The sequence below is a fragment of the Merops nubicus genome, unplaced genomic scaffold (assembly GCF_000691845.1).
Source record: "Merops nubicus isolate BGI_N331 unplaced genomic scaffold, ASM69184v1 scaffold30936, whole genome shotgun sequence".
NCBI lineage: Eukaryota > Metazoa > Chordata > Aves > Coraciiformes > Meropidae > Merops > Merops nubicus.
In genome coordinates, this window is record NW_008616081.1 from 14,878 (window position 1) to 31,462 (window position 16,585).

At 36.9% G+C, this 16,585-nt stretch overlaps 1 protein-coding gene across 1 annotated transcript in view; it reads left to right on the forward strand.

Annotated features, from left to right (window-relative positions):
• Positions 1 to 1,153: 1,153 nt before the first annotated feature.
• Positions 1,154 to 16,585, forward strand: part of LOC103775299 (leukotriene B4 receptor 1-like) — a gene marked incomplete at its 3' end in the record, with an annotated part of 44,284 nt that continues 28,852 nt past the window's right edge. Inside the window, exons 1-3 of the mRNA XM_008942746.1 lie at positions 1,154 to 2,143; positions 8,226 to 8,266; positions 10,296 to 10,491. Coding sequence (XP_008940994.1) covers positions 1,154 to 2,143; positions 8,226 to 8,266; positions 10,296 to 10,491 — 1,227 coding nt within the window. The remainder of the gene's footprint in view (positions 2,144 to 8,225; positions 8,267 to 10,295; positions 10,492 to 16,585) is intronic.

The following is a 16,585-nucleotide window of genomic DNA, read 5'->3' on the forward strand; positions in this document are numbered from 1 at the left end:
TTCAACTTAATATTATGCATTACATTTATCAGTTTTGCAAAATTCTACCTCAACACTTCAGGAAAAATCTGTATCACACTCTTAAATTTAAGAGAGCTATGTGTAAGTCCTTTGTGTGCATCTTTATGAAAAATACCCTTCCAGTTTCACTTCTGTGATTCTTGAACATTTCTGTGGGTGCTGCTGTTTTAGTTCCTCCTTTAACTTTTTAGAAATGAACTACAAAAGACGTTTTTACATCAGGATAACAAAATACTCTCTATTCTTTGGCGAGACACTGAAGAACTTGGGATTTACGGAGAATCTGAATACTGCACCAACTACCAAGTTTCCTAGGAGACAGAGTAGTAGCCCATTGCTTGTGCAGCAGGAGGACAACGCAATAGTGTATTTTCTCTCTGACAGAGCATTTGCTCCCATAGCCCTATATCCAGACTATTCTGATGGCTGTCATTTGGCTTGGACTGCAGTTTTCCAGACAATTAGAAATACAACTCCAACCCACTTTATTGTACTGGTACAATCTTACTATAGGACAAAAGCCAATTTCCTTTATGCCAGCATTTCTAAAGCATGGTCAGCTTTCCTGCTAAATTTAAAAAGCTGACATGAGGGCTGTAAGCACAATAATTTTTTATGCTTTAGAATAGATTTTCCTGTAAAACATATCATGCACATTTGTAATTTACCACTCCTTTTTTAAGCTTTTATTTTATAAAATGTTAAGTTATTAAATACAAATAAGAGTAGAAGAGCATAAATAAGCTTTCTTTCCCCTCGTAGCTGTTGATTAGATCAGCAACTTCAACAAAGTCACAAGCTTCTTTAAATCGGGACACTTTTGAAAGCCCACCGACATGCTTTAAGTCTGCTGAAGTATGATGGATGTGTAACTAAAAACAAAGTCAAGTGCTACACTAGATTTTCATTTTTGCTTTGTGTGCAGAAATGCACACTGTCTTCCTAAACAGGAACTGCCATGTGTGGTCAGATGTTTGTAAGGGTGAGCATTAGGATGTGAGCTCATATGCCATAGTAGTCTACAGAATATCAGTTAGGGAACTTTCTCAAGTTGTTTACTCACACCTTCAGAATAAAAGCGGAGTGCAAAGCACCGAGGGTATTGGCAACCAAGAACTGAAGCGTTTCCAAAATGAGTCAAGCTGAGGAAAGCAGTATCCACTCCACGTGGAATATCGTGAGGTCAGTTGTCTGCATAATACTGAGTTTGTCATTTATTATTGGGACCCCTGGAAATTGCATCGTCATCTGGACTGTTTGTACAAAGATGAAACAAATATCTCCTTCAGTCCTGCTGATCTTGAACCTGGCCATTGCAGACGTCCTTGTACTAATTACTTTACCAATCTGGATTTACTCCTTTGCCGACTCATGGGTTTTTGGAGTCATCTTCTGCAAAATACTGGTTTTCCTTATTTACTGCAGCATGTATGCTAGTATATTTCTGATTACAGCACTGAGCTTGGAGCGGTTAGTGGCTGTGTTTTACCCTTTCACAATTCAAAGATACAAAACAAAAGGAAAGATTCTGTTAATCATGTTCCTCATTTGGTTCCTGTCTATTGCTTTTGGCATTTCTGTCATTCTGTTTCAAGAGACAGAAGAAACGAGCGGTAGGCTGCAATGCACATGCCGCAACTACTCTTCTAATAGACAGAAAGTGTCCTATCTTTTGCTGGAGACTCTTGCAGGTTTTGTCATCCCTTTTTTAATTATTTCCACTTGTTATGTGTGTGTTGCAAGAAGACTAAGCAGAATGACTTACCAATCTAAGCAGCGATCGGAACGGCTCATTGCCAGCATTGTGGTGGCATTCATTTTATGCTGGTTCCCACATCATCTCTTTAACATCCTGGATATTATTTCAGTTCAGATAGAACTCTCTAACGAGGAAATGTCTTTGGCACTGGATGAAATTGTAGGCAGAGGAGTGTACATCTCTGGAGCGCTTGTATTCATCAGTAGCTGTATTAACCCTCTACTTTATGCTTTTGCTGCACGAAGATTTCAGAATCACCTGAGGTTCGCCAAGATATCAAAGCTGTTTGAACAGATGAGTCATACAGTAACAGAGGAAGACAAGAAAAAAAGTTTGGTTATAGCCAAACAAGAAGATACTATAGTAAGCACAGAAAATCTCTAACATGGAATACAGAGCTAGTGAATGATGTGATTCTGTGCCTTTCCTTCAGTAGTCTTTTCTCCTCATACTGTTTTGTTTTCTGAGTAGTCCAGGTCAAGCTAGACAAGTAAAAGTAACAACGTTTCGTCTTGTGTTACAAAAGAATTTACATTGACAACATAGTTTGGTTCCTAAGTTACTATCCAAAACATGAAAATTTTACTGTTTCACTGGTGCTGAGAACCTTGACACTAGAAGCTCAGCGTGTAAGGAATGCAGCATTTTTACTTTCCAGTAGAATTATTTGTGATTTATAGAAAGTCCAAGTGCGGAAAATGAAAGAGGAGTGTTTGTGGAAAACAGAACCTTTGAAAGTTTAAAACCAAGTGTTCCTTGAGAAAAAAAAATAAATGTTAGATGCTCAAAAATCCTTACATAATCTAAAGTTTTAAGGGACCATACTTGAATAGTTGATATGGGTATGAATGGTTTTAAAAGTATATTAACACCACAAAACATTTGGGTAGGTGGAACATGTAAAACTACTTTTGTTTATTGCTTTATTTAGATTGTAAAGTGATAAGGGTCATTTACAGATTCAGACTCACTTGCTGAATTATCTTGTGTTGGGTTTTAACAAGTGATACCTAAGTGTGCCATGCCTCTTCAGAAAAAAACAGCATGTGGGACTTCTGTTGTATGGCAGACTTCATGCTCTATATGACATCAAATAGATTGCATAGTTCAGTGGCAATTAAACTATTGGTATATTAAATATACATACTATGAATATCCTGAAAAAGTTTGATTCAGTTAAGCTTCCAAGATGTCCATTAAATTATGGAGGAATTGGGTCAGGCTCTAGTAGAAGGCCAGGAGAGATCCTTGATACTATGTTTGACGTGTAAGAAAATTGCGGTAGCAGTACAGAGTGTCTAATATCATAAGAACTTTACCTTGCTAATAAAAGCATTGTTTTTTCATCTCTTGTAGAATAGAGTGAACTTTGCTGTATAAAACAAAATTGGCGCTTGCAAGGACCTTATTTTAATTTTGTGAATGTGTCCAAACTCACTGTGGAAAAAACTGCATGGCATCAAGTGTTTGCTTTTTGAAGTTTTTTTTATTTCGGTTGTGCCTGGGTTTTTTAATTCTTACTCTTGCTTATTTTTAGGTCAGTAATTTGTAATAAGATCAAGATAACTACTGATTACTAAGAAACATATTGTGATTTCCTGTATGTTGGTCTGGACAGCTGTTGAATAGCTATGGTACTTATATCTACAAAGAAATTACAAATAGTAAGGAGAACTTAGTTTTCAAAATCTGATCATGTAAGAACAAAGGATATTTGAGTTGTATTACTTCAGCTTGTAAGCAGAAATAAATGCGGGGAAGTAAAATCCTTACCTGTTAATGGAACAATATTTCTCTAAACTTCACATATGTATTTGTTATTCCTTCTTATGAAAAAGTAATTTTTTCTTCTGTATAGGAGAAAAGTCCACCCCACAGAGGGCTTTCCATCAACAGGACTCCTTCACCAAAATGAAAGTAAATAAAACTTCAGTAAGACTTGCTTAAAACAAACAGTAAGCAGCAGATGAAATCACTTAGACTTTACCCTATCTGCCTACCACTCTTTTTCTTTTTTTAATTGCTATTAATATATTCAGTCTAGCAACGGGGAGTTATCTCAGAATAAACGCACCAACTTTAGGTATCTACTTCATAAAAAAGTGAAGCTGTATTTCCCAATATGTTCTTTAGATATGAGTCACTCGCTATTCAATAACACCACAGAACAGATGAGGAGATAATAAGCTCATGAGCACTGCAACTGAACTAGAATTTGAGGCCACAAGGAGCCAAGCATTTCACAACTTACAGATTGGGAAAACACCCAGACAAACTTTAGTACAAGCTACCTGACCAGAATTTTCCTTTCTATCAGTCTATACCCTATACCTACCTATAAACAATCTTATTAGGAATTGGGTTAAGCCTCTAACCATCTGTGTGTGTATCATCCATCTCACAAATGAGGCAGGGTTTTTGTGCCATTTGCTATTCAACAAGCCATTTGGGAGCACTGTCTGTATGTGAAGTGCCTTACACTCAGGTGTGCCTTACCCAGGACAGACTACAAAGTGATCTGTGGCCAGAGGTATAGTCTGCACAATCCTGCCTACTGCAGTAGTGTTTGGGTTTTGCTTGGCGCTTTTTTTTTTTTTTTTTTTTTTTTAAATCAATAGGTAAGGAATAGGGAGTCAGACCTTTTTTCTTGTCTTTTTATCCTGTCACTCACAGACAAGTGAACTTTGTTGCTCAGGCTGCATCCTGCCCAGCATCCAGAAATCTTAAAAAGGATCTGCTAACATAGATCAGTAAATACATTCTAGGGAATAATGAAGTCATTAGTTAAGGCAGTTTTGAACTGAAAACTGTTAACTCTGAGGATTCAGAATCATTTACTACCAGGTGCCGTTCTTCCACCGATATTACAGTGCTTAGTACAGAGACCAAAACCAAGTTAACTAAAACAGTGAGAATGTTGCCTGTGGTCAGACCCAAAAGTAGGACATTAGCCGTTTTCTACTTTTGCACTTTGACAGAAGACAGCATGAATTTTCTGCCTCAATAGTTAGTTCTCACATTTTCTCCACTGCTTTTTACCCACAACTGAAGTACTTGCAAAACATGCAGTCAAGAGCCTTATGTTCACGTTAATGGCCTTGGACAGCTGCTTCCAGGAGTCAGTCACCTTTAAGAAGTATGTCTCTTTTGAAGGCTGTTTGAGGAGTGGTAAAAAATGCTAAAACAGCAACCTTAACTAATCTCACTTTTCTACAAAGCAAGTAGAGTTAATTCTGCAGATATTGGTATGCACAGAAAAAAATCCTGAATATTTTTGGTAACACAGCCATGATGTAACTGGGTCCATAAGAATCAATGTAGAAGCATAAGCTGATGACAATGTTGACTGCTGCTGCTTTGACCAGGTATACATCAGACCTGTCAATGTGGTGAGATTTACCACTCTACCTATGCTAGCATGCTTTATCAGAAAGCTACAGGAATTCCAATAGGCCCACTCAGCCAGCAGAGAGTGGATATTTCTCTCCTGAAGTATTGAATCCCAGCCAAACCTAAGACCTGGCATAGATTTGGTCAAAAATGCTGCATCTTAGGATAGCGATAGCTTATGCTTCTTGTTGACTACATTATATATCCATTTTATAGATCATATTGGAAGACTGATAGAAACTAAAGACCTTCCTCGATCATTCAAGCTAGTTCAGAGCAGTGACTTGGGGATGAGAGCAGGACCGTGAGATAGGCAGTCCCTTCTGAGAAAAATGAGGTTACATCTGAGTTCCTCTTATTTTCTTACTTCCTAACTGCTTGTTTATGAAGTCTGTCTCTGTGGTTTCCATGTCCAGCTATTTCTCATGACACAGCAAGGAGGAAAGCTGAGCTAGGAGAGGGCCACTTCAGTCACCTGAGTCAAATCACCTCACATTACACTGAAGTACAGGGAACATCATGTGGAATTAATGCAATACTGCTTAGAACACTAAGTACTAGGAGGTGACCAGATGGTTTGAATTTTTTCTTGTTTATAAAAATTAATCATCTTCTAATAGTAATGTCTAACATTAAAGTTCTACCCAGCCTGAAACTTGCGCTGAACATTCTATGGGTATACATCAGGAATTGGTCACATTTACTGTAGTAGGATTATGCTGCATAAAGTGAATTCATGCTGTATTAACATGATTGAAGGAAAGCCTGGAGCATTTTTAGTTCATACATAGCAAATATACAAGAAGAATAAAAAAGAACGCAAAGAAAGCATCAGTATTGTACCTTTTGTGGGTTGCTGACATAAAAAATTTACTGTAAACTTAGTAAAGTAGCAAAAACTTGATTACTTGTTAGAGGTCCAGATTAAAACAGTGGAGTTTTGTGCATACTTAGAGGCAGCTTATAATTTAAGAGGTAACAGAAGGGAAATCACAGAGATCGTTATTTGCAGGCAGAAACAGGGCAACTGCATAATAATAAAAAGAAAACCTATTATTTCTTTCTTTAGCAAAACCAACAGAACATTGTCTAGGAAGAAGCAGAGCAAAAGTTAGGAGGCATTGTAGATACAGTTAAGACTGCAGTTATGGAACACTTATGACTACTATTAACAGGACTAAAAAAAAGATTTGCATGCAGGCCTTGGATGAAAGGAGTAAAAGAACCTGGAAGCTAACAGGTGACGTGGACACTACAGAAACATGCAAATTCTTTCACATTCCAGCAGGAGTCTGATCCATAATAAACACTTTAGAAAATGCAACTAGCAAATATTAACAATGGTGAAATTCATCTCTGGTTTTATGTCCTACAACTCTCGTATTACTCCCTTTTCTGCATGTGTAGAGAAAAGGCAAGAGTAAGGGAAAAAAATGCATTTGGAGTGGAAAAGCAAGAGAGAAATTAATCAGTGAAGACTGATTAAGACAAACATAGCCTTAGACTATTTAAACTGAGAAGTTCAGCTATGAAAGCTGAGTATACAAAGGAAGCAGAGAGGGAAGTGAGAACTATTGAGTTGCAAGGCAGGTTCACTTTTTGTAAATGCTTTCTTGTCAGATCCGTTAATCACTAAACCAGTTCTTTATTAGAAAACTCCTTAGCTACATCTCCACTGCTTGTTAATAGGTTAAAGAAAAAAGAAATCCAATAAAAGACAGCTTAGAGAGACATAACCCTGTCCTCTGAGAGAGTGAGTAGCTTGTGCTGCTCCTGTTGGCATTAACAGTTGGGTGTGACCAGGCTATGATGATGGCCACTAGGATTTCAGAAACTACAGCAGTAAGAAAGTTCTTGCACAGATAGGTATGGAGACAGAATCATATGTTACTTGAGTCCTTCATGTCTTCTTTCTTTAAATCAATTATCTTAAAAGTCATGCTGATGGTTCTTGGTAAGGATTAACATCTGAAACTAGATTCTAGACACTTAAGTCAAAAAAAAGGATCAGATTAGAAGAAAATTATTTTTATTGAATGTGTGGAGTCAGTGATTTAAGTGATGGAATTAATGGAAAGGATGCTATAAAGTCTTCCAGTACAGACTAAACAGTCACAGCTCTTAAGTTAGAAAGATTATCTGTCTGTTACAACTGCAGAATCCACTTATTCTTGATAGAAATTGGCTACCTGAACTGCATCTTAATTGCAAAGGTAACTGGTTACACTCCAGTTTTGACTGTAATTGTCTAAATACTAACAGTGTGTTCAGCTAAGTGCAACCCCATTTCCATTGGCAATTAACTAGAAAGCAGTGTTAACTGTAGTGAGACATCTAGAAACATCAGTGTATTTTAATTATGGATGTTCATGAAATGAAGTGTATGTCCAGATGGTCTTAAACCAGAGGATTAGTGGTTTGACCTGCTCTTTGTTTTCATGTAGCAAACCTGTTCATGATGTAGCACATAAAAAAAAAAGGGCTAAGTATTTAATTTTCAAACAATTATTAATTTAAAGCACCATTTATGTCCTGTCATTAACCTGGTGGTGTCAGTGTAAAAGTGACAATAGGAAAATAGCTATGTGCATATCACTTGTAGTGATTGACCCCTCGTGCTGTGGTAAGGTGTGGCAGTGTAGACAGTCTAAACCCATGTTGCAGATTCCATATCTTAACTGTATTACGGAACTTCAATAGCTATTGTAGTATTAACATTCATTGTATAATTTCCTATTGGACTTGGAGAATAGTATCAGACACTTAGCCAGGGACATTTGTTAAGATACTGTAACTAATAAATTATAGCCATGTTCATGAGATTTAAATGTAAAGCCCCAAACCTTCAGCTACACTGTTGAAGGGAGCATTATGTAGTTAAAGCTGAAGAAAGCATTTAGCAAAGCACTTTTTTTTCTACATGCCTTGTTTTCTCCTGCCACCATGTGGCTCTTCCATTTATAAGAAGTTAGCCCAAATTATAATACTCCTAAAGATATGGAAACAACTTGTGAGGTACTTTGTTCATTGTTTCAGTTGTGAACTGTATTTTAAGGTTCAGGTCATTGAAACAAAAATGTTCACAAAAAACACAGTGTATTAAGCATCTAAGTCCTGTTCACTTCAAAGTCATCTAACGGGCTCTTTTCTTACTCTTCAGGAACCTACCCCCATGTTATTTCAAGCATCACACAAATTAGGCAAGCTGAGAATATTTGGCAGAATGTGTTTGCCTCATGCCAGTTCATGAAAAGCCTGTGATGAAAACGTTTTGTTTTGTTTTAAAAAAAAAAAAAATAAAAAAAGCACATTGAGCTAGATCCTGACTCTTGAACTTCATGACCTGCAGGGTGGTAATATTTCTATGCTCCTGGTAGTTTTGAGGTACCCTCAAAAAGTTTCAGAAGGTCTTGACTTCATTGTGATAAGAATAGTTTTTGCGGTCTTAAAGATGTCTGTGAGTTAAAAAAATAACAAAACCGTTACCTTTAAGAAAAAAGGAGAAGTGGTAAGAGTAAAGCAGAAAACAAAAGAGATTTAATCCCCAATTCCCTTTTTCATTATTGCAATGTTTATTTTCTATATGTAAGGCTCATGGAGTCTGTCTATAAACAAGGCTTGGCTTAATCCTCTTACATTTGTCACATTGAATAGCATTACACTCATTGAGTAATCCTACTTTTAGAAAGAATGGAGTCAGAAGAAACTGATTTTGCTGAAGAAGTTCTCTTAAACACTTCTAGGAAGAAGAGCTCATGAACTAAAGGGTTCTACCCATGTCTTTCCTTAAATATCTATTCTACCCCAAGACTTGCATTTTATACTATACTAAGCCCTAGCCATTTTACATTACTTGCCTTACTTCACTCTGCAGTGACTTAAGAGTTATTAACATTGAAGCTTTTCTTTCTCTGTGGGCTCCTGTTGGTCATTGTTATGCAGGCAGAGCTGGCCCAAACATCAAGACAATCAGTATGTCAGGGTCAGGATCAGGTCCATTGAGAATAACCAGCATGAGGTACAGCCCAGTGATGAACAATCAGGGCCACAGTGGTTAGTCAGGGCTGAGGTAAAGCCAGGAGGTCAGTCCATAGGTCAGGGCCTGAATCAACAAGACGGATAGCCAGAGTAGAACTCAAACAGGCCCTCCAAGCAGCATAGCCTAGGCAGGGACTGAGGGGCCAGGCCTGGGTTTATATGGACTCCAGGAGCTATGGGCAGGGCCTGTGGTATGGAGACTTCAGGTGGAGCCACTCAGGCTCATAAGGGTTATTAGAGCACTGAGGGACCTGATAGATTCTCAGCAGCAATAGAAACACCAAAGAATGATAACAGCATGGAATTCATTAAATTATCCATTAATATATGCAAGCTATTCATGGAATAATGCCCACAAGCATCAACTGCTATTTCATGCCATGGCTTATGTTGGACAACTTTGTATAAAGGTGGAGAGCCTCAAAGAGGAAAAAAAAAGGTTGGTTTTGCTTTTTAGCATTTCAGTGTTACCACTTCACTGATACTTATGTTCCTTGTAAATTTAGTTGTGCATCTGAAGGACGTTAGTATAAGAAATTAAGTCTTTTTCCTACGTCTAACCCATTTTCTGCACTTAAGTCTTCAAGTCTTGTCAAAGTTTCTCTGTGCTTGGAAAACAGGAAGATATGTTGCTTCCTCTGAGATACGGCAAATTAAGTCTGGAGTTTCTGCCACTGGGAGCACATGGAAAGCCTGTAAGCAAGGGAGCTAGGGAAGCATATGCTGTTCTGGTCACAAAGATGTTATCACAGACTGCACTGAGAATTTCACCTGCTTTGGATCACTGAACTTTGACTGGAGTTAACCGGATTAAATAGCCCAGTGTAACTGTCGAATTGGCCGTGTGATTATGATCTTTCATTTGACTTATAGGAATGCTGTTGTTTGAATGAAGTTAAATATTTTGTGTCCTGAGCACAACAGCAAAAAAGAAAAAATGCTTGGTATGTGTTTAAAAATGTAACGATGGATTTCCTGAGCATTAAATTCACATCGCATTAGCTATAAAATGCTTGTTTCCTTGTTGCTATATAACTTTACACACATAAATATTTCTAGGCACATCAGTGGTTTCACAGAGAGGTAGTGAGACAATGGCAAAAAGATACGCCTCCAAATGTCCCATTTTTGACTCAGCACTTTGCCATTATTTTTTGTATGCCAAGGGATATGGAGATCCCAAGGAGGGGTTTCTTCTTGTCTTCTACATTTACGGGCAAAATGAAACACGTAGGAAGTATGGCATATATGTGTGGGAAGTGGAGTTTCACACTTTCAGAAGTGTAAACATAGGCTTACTTTTCACCTCAGCTGCATTAGCCAAAACCACTTCCTTTTCTTTCTGCTTCTTCCCCTTTCCACACTAGAAGTAGCTTACTATCATTCCTGTTTAAGGAGAAGTATGATGGTGTCTCTGATACTTGATAAGGGTTGAAACTATTATGTAGAAACATTTCTCAGATCAGCATTTTTCTATAAAATGGGCCACCAAAAAAAAAAAGGAAACCTGATTTGATTTGTCTGAATCAGAAGCTAAAGATTAGCCCTGTAAGCTAGCAACTTCCCATGTTTTGATTAATATTGTAGTTCATTTAATTCTTCCAAGACCTGTATGAAAGGAATAGTAAATTTTTTTAAAAAAAAAAAAGACAAGAAAGCCTAGGGATTTATGTTTCTATAACTTTGTGAATTGCTTTGAACAGTTAATTATCTATCTCTAAAATCTGTTTTTTACACACTAATTGTGAATGTGGTGGATGTGTAGTTAAGGATTACATGATAGCAAATAAACCACAACAGCATAAAAATATTATTTCTTTAGTGAAGAAGGATTTTAACCTTTATAAAAAGAGTCTTGGTAAATGGAAAATTGCCTCTGCAGTGGTTAACAGAACTGAGGAGTCTCCATTCAATCAATGGGAAAATAGGGGGATGACGTAGTAAGAAAGGCAGTGGAAGTAACAAAATATTTCTCTACTAAATTTATAACTAGCCTATGGAAACCAAGGCTGCAGGTGTTCATGGAAATAAGTAAGTGTTGCAGGAATTTTAAAATGCTTTAATTTTATGACTGGTTATACAAGCTAAGGCAATAATCCAAAGTAACCCTATCTGCTGCCTTAGGCTATAAGCTGGGGGTCAGGAGGGCACTCCTTTTAATGCCCCAACATTACTTGGATCTCAGAGGAAGGTTTTTGTTTGTATTTTTTTTCTGAGTAGAATTCACATTCCTAGAAACTTTAGATGGTTGATGATTCTGGAGTTTAGTTTTGTGTTTAATATAAAACATTTCTTTAGTAATTCCATCATGCCTCAAAATGCCAGAGGAAGGTAAGAGTGGATTGCAGATGCTGCCTTGATGACCTACATGCAAGCAGAAACCCTCTGCACAATGAACAAAGGCTGTGCTGTTTGGGATATTACTCAGTGCTACTACTACTCCATTTTACAGACAAGAAACAGAAGCTGACGGGAGGTACCCAAAGAAACAAAGAAGTGTCAGAATAAGAGTTTAGAGAAGTGTAATAGAATGTTAACGTAGTTAAGTACAGGTCTACCAAAATTATCAACATACAGCACAGATAGGCAAAATGCTTCAAAAATCCTATTATTAAAAGAGTTTGCTAGGTTTTTATAGAATTATTATTTCAAGAAGGTAGATTTCTTAAACTAGTAAGGAATTAAAATCATTAGGGTTTTGCAAGTGACTTCCTGGACTGATAATAAGGGAAAAATAATAACAGAGAAAGTTATATTAAAATAATATATTAAAAATTTGAAATTTAAATTTTCTCAGAGTATGGTTAGAATGTACAAAGAGTTCTATACATAAAGTATATATCAAGTATAGAAATAGTTGACTATACAGGCAAAGCTTCCCACATCTTAATTAAAACGGAAGTTTTAGCATTTGATTGCAAAAGTTTCTAAACAAGTTTTAAACAAAAGCAAAGAATAAGTAGTCACAAAGCAACTTCAAACAGCACTTTTCATCTTAAAAAAATCATTTTGCAGAAACTGAAAATCAGCAGCCTTCAGAGTGAACACCTACTCTTTAGGTATTGGATTTCAGTGTCTCAGAGGTCAGACAGGAATCCCAGATTGTTTTTCTTACACCTACAGAGAAGATCAGACATAAATAGTTGTTTATGTCCATCGCATATAATCCCTCCTTTTGGAAATAAGCCCAGCAGCTACCTTAAGATGCCTTAGAAGCCCACAGAACAAAAGGAGTGGTTTTTATTCTAGTGTCAGACTAGAACCAAAACAAACATTGTAGACTCAGATTTGTAACAAATTAGGAATGCACTCTGAAGCCTAGTATTTTTTGTTGATAATACAAGCTTTAATTTTTAAAATTATTAACATACTAAAGACCTCTGCTGTATCATCCCTTAGTTTTGCTTTCTGAAAGTATATTTTCTGTGTGCTGTGCCATGGTTTGTTGTTTTAACATCAGACCTCTAAAATTATGTTTCAGATTGGTTCTGTATTTTCCATTTAGATGGAATGAGCACAGGACACATTTTTTGTAGGGTTTAGTTTTGGGCAACTTCAACTTCACAGAAGCCAAAGAAGGTGAAGGCTCCATCTCTAATCCATCTATCTAAAAGGGATTGCCTTCTCAGTGTAAAACATGTCTATCTCAGGTATTACCTTAGTTTCAGATATTTGTCGTGGACAGCTTTCTCCAGGAGTATAAACATTGTCCTCCAAATCAGACTGCCCATTAAAAACTACTGCATTTAGAAAAAAGCCTCCAACGGGAAGCTGGCTTTGCTGGCATGTTATTCATGCCTTCACAGCTCTCCATTTTTCACCCTGTTGCTCAGTATGCTGAACTCGGCGGGTGCAGCAGATGACACACAGCTCTCTCACCTAGCTTTCAGTTTTATGCAACACCCATCTCATTCCCTCTGGCACTCATTTCTTTTATAACCTACAATATTCACATCTTCACATCATGGAGAGGATGATACATACTTAGAAAAGACTTTATCAGCTAATGAATCATCATTTTACCTTTTTCCTCAGTCAGCACAAGGAAACAGCATACAGTAACAGGTTGTGTTTGTGCACATATCTGTATGCATGCACACACACTGTTCTATATAGGGAGAGACCATGTATATAGTGTCATGTTTTTTTCACAGAATAAATATATCATTTTTACTAAGGTTATAAGGCAATCAAATCTGTAAGTTATAAAAGCAAGGAAAATCCCTTAATTGTGAGAAATTTGTTCCTCCATAACTGTTCCTTGAATTATTTACTCTCATTGACTTTAATATGACCACTCCTAAGCTTACAATTATGTGCTGAATGCTTAGATATTCAGAGGAACCAGAGTATGAAAATCTTCCTAAACAGAAAGCTAGTTCCAAGATTTATTTGTTTTAGAAGAATTTCCTAAGATGTATTTTACTGTGTCTGATGATATTTCTGATATCTAGAACAGTTTCTTCATGTGTGTAGTCTATAGCCATGGGCATCTGTGTTTGAAATACAAGCTGCATCTACTTTCTAAAGATATTCGGAAGTTTTTACTCACAGAAGGAAATATTTTGTGTAATAAGAAAGAAGAGCCCAGCGTTGTCACCTAGCCTGAATATGTATATATCGTACACAAGTTCCCGCTGGCTAGCAAAGTAACATGAAGTCTACTTTTGTGTAGCAATAGCACATAATAAACTAGAGAAAGAACAGATTGCAGAGAGCTTCTTCAGAGCATGTGATGTGCTGCTTGTTCACACCCTAGCATGCCCTGTAGTAGCTTGTTTGTATATCTGTGCCTATAGGCAGTAGAGTCCTGGTTTCACCTTTTGCTCAAACATCATTTAACAGCTGTAAGCAGCCACAATAGTAGAAATAGAAAAAAAAAAAAAAAAAAGTATTAAATTGGCTAAATTTAGGGTAAATACCACAAAAAGCTTTCCTGAATGAGGTATGTCAAAGTATATCTAAGGCATATTAAAGGAGCAGGGAAATTTTTAATATGTAGCCAAAGTCTCTATGAACAAGAAAACTGTGAACACCTTCGAGAAATGAAAATTTGAAAGTGAGGATTCTGATCTACTTACATAATATAAGTTTATCAGATTGAAAATAAAGCCCACCAGGCATAATGTGATATGCAATAAAAAACACAAGTGAGCAAATCTAATGCTAGCTTCCTCTCAAAACAGTGCTGTTGAGCAAACTAGGAAAGCTGAGATTGGCAGCTGAGGATATTACTAATTCTACTTCAGCTTTTGGGGACATGATTTGGTTAACATATATAGAAAAGACTTGAGAATCTGAAGACAGAAGTTTGAAAAGTGCTTAAGAATACCAATAGCCCCTCTTCTATGTACATGATGGCAGTGGCACAGTTCTCACCATCTAAATTAAAGTATTTAACTATGGTGGGTAAGTTACAAAACTGGCTCCCTATGACTTCAGGAGGTGCTTTAGAAGGACTTCTCCCTTCTTCCCTCTCTTCTCCTGTAACCCTCTTGGCTATGTGATCCCACTGCTTACCTTAAGCCACCTCTGGAACTCATCTGACTGCAGGTTGTTCAACCTGATAAACCAGCAAAAATTCACCCTTGCCTACCTTCCAAAGGTGTACGTATTTGCCAGGTTAGCGAGTTTGGTTGCCTGACCTTCGGATAACTCCAGAGGCAACTTAGCAAAGGTGTGGGAGAAAAGAAAAAGAACCTTGAATGGGGGGACAGGACTGGATGTCCTCCCTCCAAGAACTGTTAATTTGGTTCAGCTGCTTGTCACCCTCTGGATTCCCTGTTTAATCTGTAGAAAGAAGAAAGTAGCTCCTGAAGCAATTTAGACTAAGATCTTACTTGTCTATCAACTATATTAAAAAATAAGATTACTTTCCCAGTTTGAGTTCTTAAATGAAAGGTTTAGCTTTGTGTGGTAAAAACACCCCACCTTCATCTTCCTTATTCATAATCCAACCTCCAGAGCAAGCTGGAGAATATTCTGTGGCCCTCAATAACTTTTTTCCATTGTTAATCTTTTCTATTTGGCAACCCTCTCATCTTTCTGGTGACATTTTCTCCTCTCAGTACTCCTTTTGTTTACATTTCCAGGGATGGAGTTTTTTACAATGTGTTATGTTTTTTATTGAACTCATTCACACAATACTTACTTTAATGTCTTCTTTTAGTCTGTGACTTTGTTACTATATCTTCCTACACTATCATTTGTATTAACAGTATATCTTTGTTCTCAATTATTACTCCTAGCTATAAAATTGTGTTTGCATTCCTCTGTAGTTTCCTTGGCTACATTTGTTTTAATTTTTTTAGATCCATACTGATTTTAACTAAATTTAGAAGGAAAATTGTTCTTTCCTTAATGCTGTTAGTGAAATATAGTAAATTTTACCTTAATCCACCTTACTTTGGGAAAAGAGTTGAAGGACCAGCTCTCTTATTTCAATCTTTACTCCAAAAAATTTTTAATACGTAGCCAAAGTCTCTATGAACAAGAAAACTCTGAACACCTTTGAGAAATGAAAATTTGAAAGTGAGGATTCTGATCTACTTACATAATATAAGTTTATCAGATTAAAAATAAAGCCCAACAGGCATAATGAAATAAATCCCTGTGGCTGCATTAAGTAATACCCGTGGACCAGCAGCAAAGTTGCCTAATTTACATTACCATGAGTATAAATGTAAATTAGGCAACTTTGATGCTGGTCCACGGGTATTACTTAATGCAGCCACAGTATGAAATAGATACAGCAATCACAAAATTTCTGTCTCATGTTCTTAATACAATGCACAGGGATTTATTTAATTTAGTGTATTGAAATAGCTCTAGCAAACTAATTTAATGGAAGAAGTAAGAAACAACACAGAGTAACAGGTCTAATTATTTGCTTACTTAGTAGACTTCCTGAAGCTGGAAGTAAACTGTGGTTATGGTATCAAAATTCCATGCACGAAATCTGCCCCTCCACCATTAACTGGCAGTTTACTGTAAACGTCAAAGTAAAAACATGGCTTGAGGTTGGATTTTAAGTTAAATGCTAATTAATTTGAACAGGGTTTTCTAGGTTTAAGGGATAGGGTGAAAGGCAGGTTTGGGCATAAATAAATAAACAAGCAGCAAAACCTGGCATCTAGCTGGAAATATTGGGATGGCAGGTGAAGACAGCTGTGAAAGGCCACCTGCTTGAGGCCTATAAGTATACGGATGAGGTGGGGGGAAAAAGAAGAATGTTAGCAGAACCTCTGGCTATTTTTAACAGCATTTTTTAAAGATTTAACGGAAACCATGATATGTGTATGCCTAGCATATAAATTTGTTTTGTCCACATTCTGTTTAGTTTTGGTGATGTTCTGGTTGTTGCCAAAGTGAGAGCTG